At 44.6% G+C, this 11,342-nt stretch overlaps 1 protein-coding gene across 2 annotated transcripts in view; it reads right to left on the bottom strand.

The window, feature by feature from the left end:
* The window catches only part of RABGAP1L (RAB GTPase activating protein 1 like), a 183,997-nt gene that overhangs the window by 120,009 nt on the left and 52,646 nt on the right, over nt 1-11,342 (bottom strand). Inside the window, exon 1 of one of the 2 annotated variants that reach the window (XM_023531260.1) lies at nt 10,984-11,060. The exons of the other annotated variant lie outside the window; for it this stretch is intronic. Within the exon in view, the coding sequence (XP_023387028.1) occupies nt 10,984-11,031 (48 nt within the window). The 5' untranslated portion in view covers nt 11,032-11,060. Of the gene's footprint in view, nt 1-10,983; nt 11,061-11,342 lie in introns of those variants that run through there. 2 annotated transcript variants of the gene reach the window in all.

An 11,342-nucleotide genomic window follows, 5' to 3' on the forward strand; every position in this document is an offset into this window, starting at 1 on the left:
GCGTGTGTCTGTGTGTCTGTGTGTCTGTGTGCGAGCAGACAGCAGCAGCAGTAGTCAGGAAGCCGGGGCAGTTGGGAAGCTGCAAGGAGAAAAGGATGAGCTCATTGCAATCCTCGATTCGTGACAAGCAGCGCTGCTGCCGCTGCTGCCGCCACCGCCTCTCGCCGCGAATCAGTAATGAGGGGGAGGGAGGGAGGCAGGGGGGAGGAGGAGGTAGGTGAATGAGCATGCAGAGTGTGTCTCGGGGGAGAATGCTGTAATAAGAAGCCAATGGCGAGCCGCTGGACAGATGCGCTTCCCCTTCGGTCAGTGTCAGTCTGACAGTTTATGCTGCTGAATCCTAAACCCACAGACAGATGACCAGCTTCTCCTAACACGCGATGCTCACAAAAAAACCAGACGGCCGGCCAGCTAAAAGGCCGACCTGTACTCACGCTCGCTTTCTAATAATAACAGATAAAAGTCTGACTGCATGCTGCGTACACAGATAGAGTGGGAGGCTCCAATCCTTGCTAGATTACTGAAATCTCTCCTGAATAGAGGTTCAGGGCAAGATGATGGAGTATGAGCAGAAGAGGAGGACCACGCGCCCAAGAAACGACACACCGTCAAGTTGAAGTGTTTATGCAGTAACAACGACTTTTTGCAATGCCGGGATGTACAGAGGTATTTCAGCATTCCGGGAAGGCTAGCCATGATTAAAAGGGAGATGTTTATAGCTATACGATATGATAAAACGTAAACACCTACGACATAATAATAATAAGTATACATTTAAGGAACTACTCAAGTTGAGATTGTCAAAGCAAAAATAACCTTCTCAAGCCTTAGACCCTGATAAACAATTAATAGTTCAAAACGTTGTTTTGATACTCTCTGGTCAAATTAATAATATAACTGAGAACTGTCCAGAGTTTACAAATTTTACAATCTTGGTACTAAAGTGTTAGATTGGTTTACTTGATGTGAGTAATGAGTTGTCGGCAAATGAAGGCAAGAGGACAAGGTCACCTTTGGGGACAGTTTCTTAAGAACCTTGGGGCAGCGGTTCTGCAGCTGGTCTGAGCACAGCAGACCGGTTTCTCCGCCAGCTGCGGCACCGTATAAGGAGGAACCGGCCTGCGAGAACCAAAGCCAGTTCCTTCTGAGTCTGTTTCCTGCTCTGACAAATAAAAGTTACGGATCTCTGCAGGTAACGGAAAATATCTATCAGCATGCCTCTGCGATCTTGGCTCAAACAGCATGACGATGATGGGACTGCGTTAGAGGGGAATGCTGCCTTCCTTAACAGAGTATTGATTTCTTCTTCTAAAACCTCAGAAAAACAAAACTTTTTTTGTTAAACATTTAAAGTATTAATAAAATATCTATATATTGCTGTCGAGCTTTTATTTCTTCCCAAAATGGTTTCTTTAAAAACTCTACAAAGTAAAGGTTTATATGTAAAATAATCGAAAGTATGAAAATATGATATGCGTGTGTGTGTGTGTGTGTGTGTGTGTGTGCGCGCACGCGTGCGCACATGTATAAAATTCAAATCCATAAGTTTTGGAGGAAACGTCTGATAGGCTACGCAGGGTACGGGCTGGTTCAGCTGGAAAGGAGACTGGAAGGAAGAGGGAGGAAGTGCTGGGCCTTTAACACCCAGCCCTACACACACACACACACACACACACACACACACACCTACTCACACACACACTCCTACACAAACACACCGCACCCCTACACACACACACACACACACTCCTACACAAACACACCCTACCCCTACACACACACACACACACACACACACACACACACACACGGTGGTGGGAACAGCTCCGTTTTCACCTTGTTTACAACCTGGGGGAGATTTTGTTTGAAAAGACCGAGCTCCTGCTCTGGGAGTGTGGAAAGCACTGCCCCAGAAGCTTCCCACTTAAGAACAAGGGGACATTTTGACTCACAAAGGGAGGAAGGATTCAGTGACTCTGCTTATAAGATTTTCTTTCCGATTTTTTTAAAGGATAGGGGAGACGTTTTCATCCAACTGACTTGGTCTCGAAGAATACTAGCAGAGGCATTTATTTTTCCTTATGTAAACCAGAAACAAAGAATTTCCGGCCCAAAAGGATTCTGTAAAAAGAAGTAAAAACGAATCAAAAGACTTTGGAGACTCGCTTCGGCAGCAGGGACCTTGAAACAGGAAGGACGCTGAGGCCAGCCTGGCCCCTGCACAAGCGTGACGCGCAGGTCGCGAGACACTCCGTGTTGAAAGAGACCTTGGAACTACATGTTTGCTCCGATGCTCACGGAAGAAATTAAAAGTATATGTACTAAATAGTAAATGTACCGATTAAGATATTTTAATGAGCAAACCAAGTTACCCTTAAAACAGGTACATGTAACATAATATCATGTAAAAGGCATGCAAATGAGTGCCATGCATTTCGGTTTCCCCAACCTTTCCATCATGTTTCCCCTAAGAAGATGCATCATCATAGAGGGGGTGAAGGTATGGGGCCGGCCTCACAAGAGTCCAGCAAGAGTCCAGCCAGACCGAGGAGCTGGGGCTGTCCCAGCCCTGCAGAAGGCTCAGAGGAGACGGAGGAGGAACAGGAGAACGGGGGCCGCTACTCCTACCAGCCCCTGGACCAAGCCCCTGAGCCCGCGGAGGCAGAGCGGGCACCAGCGGGGATGGAGAAGATGCAGCTGCGGACACCTGGACAGAATGCAGGCTCCAGGGCGTCACACTCTGGACCTGCTATTAGCGTGAGGACAGAGAGGACGAAGCCACAGCACTGAGCAACCACAGCCCCATTCACACGGACCCAGGACCTGTGAGAAGGGCAAAGGCAGAGTCAGCCTGGCCACACGAGGGGCTCCCACCTGGGCTGGGCACCCCAAATGCCCAGGTGGAGATGCGGGACAGAAGGCCCCCCTCCCGCCCGGCGGGCATTCCCACACCAGAGCTGCCTCACCTCCCTGTGCTCCGGGCTGAAACCAGCACGGGACTGAACACACCCCAGGTCCTAACGTCCATCCCCATCCTCGCATCTTTTCTACTTCGCGGCACACCAGAACTCTGAGACTACTGACTCAGTTCTGAACACATGGGGACCTCAGCCCGAGCCCCGCTCACCTTAGCATCTACCCCCATGGAGAATAAAGCGCCCTGCGTACGCAGAAAACAAACTCACAAACAAACAAAAGCATCATCCTTGCTTTCAAAATTTCCATAGTTTTTCAAACCTGGTCCTGTTTTCTAGTTTGCCTTCGAGAATAGACTGTTGACTGATATCGGGCGAAATAATTTTCTAGAAGATCGCTTGGTGAAACGGAAGACTGGAATCTAAGGGTTTTCAGCACCCAGGGAGAGAGTCTTAATCTCAGCGAGCCTCTCCCATCTCCTTCCCCAACTCCCCAGGGATCCGATATACTGCTGCTGAGATTCAGCAGTAAATACGGTCCACTTCTGAGAAATAAAAGTGGACTTATAAAGTAGTCTGAAAATGAAATTAATGATAGAAAAAAATTCCTCTGAATTAACTAGTTGAAGATACATGATTTATCAAATTTCCTTATATTATCATAAAGGAGATAAAAAAAAATTTTCTGTAAAGGAAACTCAACAGCAAGTTGAAGATAATACGGGAAACGTGGCCTACCTAGCCAAGTTCTGAACATTTCGTAAATTAATGTTCATACAGGAATCTCTCATAGCGCCGAGCTCACAGTGGGTCCAGATAACTAGTAACTTACTTCATTCTTTCTAGGAAGTCATGTAGAAGGGAACGAGTGTAAAATACATTGTGTTCGTTTGGCTTAGAAAGACAAGAACTCCGGCTGTATTAACATTAGGAAGAGAGTTAGCCACACACCGATATGGGACGTTCCAGTGAGACCAAGTGTCTCTTCAGTTCATGCTTAAGATTTAGACACGTTAATAAGAAGTGGCAAAGGATGATGCCCGTTCTCAGCCAGGAGAGGTAAAACTGCGAAACCTTAATCCTCTAGCCGTTTCTTTTTGGTTTGATAGATTATTTTTTAAAAGATGAACCCGTGACAATCTGGCAAGTTCCTAGGATCCAACCAACAGGTCAAATAAAGATGACTTGGAGAGCAGCATCGGTAGCTCAGAACCGTAAAATCCAGCGCAGCTCACGCTCTGCCTCCCAGGTCTTGATTCTGCTCCACACTGTGCTACAATCTTCAGGGGCAGAAAAATACATCAGATGCTGCTTCTAACTTTTTGAGTTATCGGAGCTCCTTGAAGAAAAGGCTAACATGAAATGTAAGGAGACTGAGCATACAAATTACATCACCGGGAAATGAGTCCCATTATTTTGTAGTTGGAACTCACACACTGAAGAATTAGAGTAAAAATAAAAGAAAATACATAATTTAGGTAGTTCAGGTAATGAGAAGTCTATAGGAATTCAAAGAAAAAAAAGATTCCTGTAAAAGATTAGAGACTTACTAGTTTTTAAGGAATATTCTGACCTCTTGTGAGACTTAAGGCATATGACCTTAAAGGAGTGTTGTGTTGTGTTTTGGTTTGGTTTGGTTTGAATAGGAGAACTTACCTCCACCGAAAGCAATTTAATAACATTCTGAACAGTCATGGTAGCATCCCCATTACCTTACTACTTGCCTTGTGATCAGATGCTAGCATAACGTATTAAGGCAGGAACCTCTACTACAGTCTCTTTGAGAGTTGGTCATTTTGCCTCTGCTTCCATATCTTCACTGACAATTAGCCCAAGAGGCTTTACTACTGAACATTTATATTTATTTGTTTAAAAAGGACTATGCATGGTAAGCCAGAAATCTAGAACCTCTGGTCACGGGATTGGCTTATGTATTTTGTAATAACACAGAATAAATCTACTACTTTGCATGTGATATTAAGGAAAATATTTGAAGAAAGTCTTAATTTCCTTTTTTTCCAAGTTAATCATCCCTGCTGCTAACTGGGTTTCCTATGAACTGCTTTCTGGACCATTTTAGACTGTCCACAATCCCACCTCCTGCCTCGAGGATGTGCTTTTTTGGCCAGAGTCCCTCGATAAAGTATCATCCACACTGAAAAGGATACTCTAGATATGACGACAGAATCGTCAGTGATGTGATGTTACTAGACGCTGGAAAACACCGAAGTAACATGTTTATTCTACCAATGGAAAGACGAAGGCAGCAGAGGAGTGACTTGCTCACACTCGTAAATGCGTCTGAGATGAGCAGCCGAGGCCCCGGACCTCGGGGGCACAGCCAGGGGCTGATACCTGGGAGGCGAGACCGTCTCCTGCAGCGTAAGGCGCTCTTGCACCTAAGGCAGCCCATTGACACCATCCCGCTAGAGTCTGCTCCACCGCTGCCTTCCACATGGCCTGGCCTGGAGCCCGTGCCTCCCCTCCGGTGTGAAGGAATCCAAGATGCCTAGATCTGAGCTGAGACGGGCTTCCGCAAACCTGCCGAGAACACAGTCACTCCTGACACACGCTTGTGATGGTGAAGCACATCTGCCTTTTCCACTCTGAATGGGAAAGCACCTCTTCTCCAGTCAGGCAGAGAGAACGTCAGCTCGGCCACAGCGTGTACACAAGGCAGCCTTCTCGAAGCTGCGTGACGGTCTGGCCTGACGCCGAAACGCCCTCACCCTCTCCCCTCCCCAGGCACGGTGCGCAGGGCTCAGCTGTATCTCCAAGCTAAGCACAAGGCATGCAGAAACGTTAGCAGGGGCCTATGCTTTAATTTTAAATTGATCAGATTAAAATTATGACATAGAATCTAAACTACTCCTTGAACCTCTCAAGCTAGATCAGCATGTTACCTTTTATTTTCATGTGTGTGTGTGTGTTTTGTCATTATTGTTAAAAATAACGCGGTGCCGTATTCATGTTGATAAGAAGTGAATTGCCTGTACTTTCCTCCTCTGATTTATCGCCAGTTCTCTATTAAATTTGCTATCTCTGGCATCTTCGTGTTACATAAAACACTGCGTGTAGTTTAACTGCTGTCTCTGAAAAACAATATTTTCAGTGGAGGAATTGTATCGGTCAGACCATGGATTAGCAAGTGAATTTGTTTCCACAAAATGAGTATGTCAAGATGGGGACGTTCATTTTTCTTGAACAGACAAGCCCATGTTCTGAAATAGAGATGGCAATAGATTGTGCAGACACACACACACACACACACACACACACAACCCCCCCACACACAAACCCACACACACACACAAACCCCGCCTGCCCCTACTCACTCACGGTTTCAGACAGATTTGACAGAACTTCTGGAGAAGCAAACAGTGAGTGCTCAGGCGACTTTTCCTCTACTCTCCCTGGAGGCGGTCAGCCCCTCTCCACGTCCCTTACAAGTTCAGCACATGAACACGTCAGTATTGCCACGGGCTCTCTTGCAGGAAGACAGTACCAGGGGAACAAGCGTATATGGGTCTTCCCTGCCTGGCGGGCTCCTTTACCTGTCTCATACTCATATTGGTCTCCAGCTTGGCTTAACAAAGCAGCCTAAATATCACAAACTCTAAGCATTTAAGATAAGCATTTAAGTGACTATAAGTATCGGTAATACTACTTACCACTCACTTAGTGTTTATAAGGGCCATGAACTAAGCCAAGCCCTTACAGTGTGCACGATTGCATTTAACTTGAACAACCAATTATGCCCGTTTTACACAGGAGGCACCTAAGCTCACAAAAGCTACGTGACTTGCCCAAGATCATGTAGCTTGTAAGCGATAACTGTAAGTACAGTTTTTTGGATAACTACCCATCTGATATATGTGCTTTAAATCTAATCTGAGTTATTGAACCCATGAAGGAGGTAGAGTTAAGCTACACCTGGAGGCTAATCCAGTTTGTCCAGTGGAAATAACCGGCTTTATGTAGTCATGTCACTATGAATATTCTGAGGGACTCATGTGTCTTGGGCTCTGAAAGAAATGACAAAAACAAAAACAAAAACAAAAACAAGGCAAAAACTTATGCTCGAATAGCAGCATGTGAACCCTGGTGGTCCCATCCACACCCCTCTTGCTTACTGCTCTGGAACTACCCAGTCATGAATCAGCCTCTCTCTCTCTCCCAGAGCTCCCTACTGGACATAGGATAGGCGTGTTGTATGCAACTCGATCTCGGCACGTCCAAAGTCACCATTTCTTCCCCAGTAGTTCCTCCTCTTACATCTCCTACCCTGGCTAATGATATCCTCATCTACCCACTTACCCCAGCAGATGCCTGGGTATCATCCAAGAGTCCTTTACCTCTCTCCGACCCGAACCCATCATTCGAGTCTGGTTGATTCAACTTCCACACCCCCTCTCCAATGACCTCCGCTTCTCCACTCCCATCTCTTGATCTGAGATCAGCCCTCAGAATGATATGCTGGGACCTCCAACACTCAAGTCACTTGAAGTCACCTGCACGCGACAAGTAGCTGCATGTTTCCGGAACTTTGCTCTGGCTTTTCTTCTTTTTTTGAGCTGTACTTCCCCTCCAAATTCACTTACCTTTCCCTAACCTGTCAAAACTCAACTCTGAATTCCTCCCTGCAGGAACCACCCCTCTATCCCAGGGCTGCATGCAGGAACCACTCCCACAGTCCCAGGCTTGGGATACACAGGCCTCCTGCTTGCTCTCTCTGTCACAGCACTGGCAGGCTTACTCTTTAATGAATCACACTGATTTAAAGATAAGTATCACGTATTATCCTTCTTTCTGTTCTAAAAACAGAGCAGAGGCAGTTACTTGACACATAGTGACTCCCCTATAACTGCCTGTTGAAATGGTTCAGCATTCAAAATAGATAAACATGATTATTATCCATAGAAGAGATAAGCATTGCTCTGATTAGAGATATTGGTGCTTTAATATTTCTGAGACTTTAAAATTGTCCTTCCTCTTGCTGGAATGTTTTTCTCCATCAGTTTTCCTTCAAACATTTTAACGGTCCTTCGAAATGGCATTGTGGAAGGAGTAAAAGCTAAGATGTCAGCGAGACCTGGATTTAAAACCTAGATTTGATGTCCAGTAGCTGTGTGACTTCAGGAAAGTTAACCTCTTTGAGTCTCATTTTTCATTAAGAAAATGAGGTTTAAAATAATAAACTGATGAAGCTGCTAATGCTATTAACATCTGTGACATTTCTAGCTTGGTAAACTGGGATGAGAGCAAAGCTTGTAACTGATGGGTAAAGCATCAGGACCAGATGAAGGATGGATGGAGTTGGTGAACTGTTGGAGAGGCTCCACGGGCCATGAGAAATATGCATCTGAAGCCAACGGGGTGGGCTTAGGAATCACTGGCAGCCATAGGCAAGATGAAATATGGAAGTGAAGGAAGTAAACTGGAGAAAATATAAAGCCATGAAGAGTATGTCTTGATGTTCTTCAATTATCCCAGATGCAACTTAATAACTAGTTGTAAAATTATATTGTTAAAGGAATAATCTAACCCTCCAGACAGCGTGCTCCTTAAGAGAAGGTACTGCATTTGCTTCGCTTACCGGTACGTCCCCAGCCCCATACAGTGACTACATATAGAAGGAGCTCAGGAAATAATTACTGAGTTGATCGATGACTAAATCTCAAACAATACTCATCGATGGGCTTTCTTATCACTTGCTTGAAATTTGGTGACCTAAATAAATAGTAACGCGAGAATACGAATTCCTAATGCAAATGCGCCAAGGTGGGGTAAGAATAAAGATCTCACGAGTTCCCGTGGTGGGCCAGACACGTGCTACCCACAGCCATGCACGATCCCATTCCATGCCTATAATGTTACATTAAAATCATTGCTAAAATAAATGGTCTGCTCACGTTTTTCAAAATCCATCTCTACAAACATTCTTGATTTCTCGCTTTCCCTCAGGCTTCCAGATTCAACCTATCTACAAAATTATCTTGAATTTGTCTATTTCCATCTTTGCTGTCACTATCTTGGTCCAAGCTACCGTCATTTCCTGTCTGTCCTACTGAAATAACGTCCTGACTCAGTCTCCATGCCTCTACTGTCGCCTCTTCACAACCTGCACTGCACATACCAGAATTCCTTAATCGAAGTCTTAAAACCACAAATCAGATCAAATCTCTTCCTGCTCACCAGTTACACTGGGCTCCCGCCGCACTCAACTGCCAGCGCTTCGCTGCCGACCTGACCCCTGCCTCATCTCTCGCTCCTTCCTCTCTACACCTTCCTCACCGTGCTCCAGTCACACCGGTCTCCTTTCTGTTTGAACAGACAAAGCTTTTTCTGCCTCAGGCCCTTTGCACTTGCTGCTGCAACTGATCTCCATATGGCTGGCTCCACAGCATCACTCAACTCCATTGTCATTTTGCTCACAGAGGCTCTGTCTTTCCATCTTATCTGACAGAGGGCAGTAACATATTAGATTCCCTTGTATTATTTCTTTCATGACATTTATCGCTATGTGAAATTGTTTACTTCTTATATATTTTCTCTTTCTCCAATGAAAAAATATCAGGACAAGGCTCACAGGGGAAAGAAGAGAAAGCTGTGAAAATCTTTATCAACAAATTCTTAGAGAAAACATAAACATAAAATAAGATCCTTGTCTCGGCTTCTTCCATGTGTACATTTATTCATTCATTTTTACTTTAAACGGTTATTATTTTACTGGGCCTTTTAAATATCTCTTTTCTTTAGCAACCAGAAGTCAACTAAAGTGACCCTTGACATCTACAGATTTAATATTTATTGCTTCCACGCTCCCTGAGGGACTCCGCAAGGTCACAACACAGCAACTTGTGGGTCTGCTAAGGAATAAATTCAGTTACTCCCAGGTAGCAGAGGGTGAGTAAGCTCAGCTTATAGTCTTTTTTCTTCTCAGTTATTATTTGTTCTGATGGCAAAGCAGTTATTTTATCTCGGTTTTATAAACTACATTTTAAAAGTCATAGTGGCATAGTGTCAAAAACTTAGAAAATTTAAGAACATATTAGACTATATCCTTCATGAATGTCAAGATTTTTTTTTCCCTCTGAATCTATGTTGATCCACATTAAAGAAACAGACTACGCTCCAGCTAACCTGGTCTACCTGGTTAACTGCAGTAAAGCTATGACCAATACCAGCTGCTATGCTTCAAAAAAGGCTGCTGTTAGTCTACGACCGTTAGAAAGACTGGCCATAGCAAAATGCAGAAACCATTTTCAGCATGCAAGTAGCTGAGTCATCGTGGTTTTGGGTAAAGAAGAGAGAGGCTTCTATATTTAAAAACAAAGATATGATAATATTGGTTTTTAAAGTGTCCTGCAAGCTTTGGATAACATATGTTATGTAACTGCCAACTACTTTAGGAAGAAGAAGGAAATTAACAACACATAACAACCAGAAACAGCCCTCAGACCTAGTGGGGACAGAGAAATAAATAAAGCCGGGGCAGAGAGCGAAAGAGAAAATACCCAATTCTCTACGGACACACCATAAGCCCAGAGTTGCGCTTGGTGCTAGGTGGCATACACAACTGGCACACAATGGGGTCTCTGTCCTCAGTGGCATTATAGACTTTATGGTAGACAAGACACACCATCGGGGCAATTAGGGGATCCACATAACAGGTTAATAATGTGCCTCGTAGGTACATCTGAGGCCAGATTACAATGAAAATGAAATGCCGGAGGATGGGCTTACGTTGGACAGCAGACAGGTAAGTAACACGATGAAGACAATTCTTTAGAAAGACCGATCTGGTAGCAGAGGACAGGGAAGTTCAGGAGAGGAAGAAACTGAAGATAGACAAGTCATAAAGCTCTTGAAGTGAGCCAAACGTGAGCAAACGAGAGCCTGGACCTGTGTGGTTGCCATGGAAACAGCCAGGCTTGAATCTGAGAAGCACCACGAAGGAAAAACAGCTCTCTGTTATCTTTGTATAACTTTCCAAGTACATGCGGCTTATCATGTCCTCCTTTATATAACTCATCGATACAAAACTGCCAGAGACGATATTCTTTACCTCGCCAGGGACGGGCACACCGCAGAGGAAATGGGAGCCCTGATGCATGAACACAGCGGCTCTCTCGGAGTCGCTGACTCTGAGGCACGAAGTTTGGTTAAAAGATCAACTGGTTTGGTCACTTCTCTGAAAGTCTAATTATTAATGGAGTTCAAACCACAATCCACTAAGCTGAACCAAGCAGAGGCTGACCTGGTGGTGTTATTCAATTGCCTAGAAACAACCTGGTTATCACTAAACGAGCAATAAGCAAGAATAAGTAAGGTCTAGTAAGCTGCCTTCTCTACAAAAACCACTTTATATGCAGCACCTTTCCTTAGACTTGAAGAGAGAACATGACAGGGAAGATTTTAAGAGGC

This window comes from Pteropus vampyrus, unplaced genomic scaffold (assembly GCF_000151845.1).
Source record: "Pteropus vampyrus isolate Shadow unplaced genomic scaffold, Pvam_2.0 Scaffold65, whole genome shotgun sequence".
Taxonomy (NCBI): Eukaryota; Metazoa; Chordata; class Mammalia; order Chiroptera; family Pteropodidae; genus Pteropus; species Pteropus vampyrus.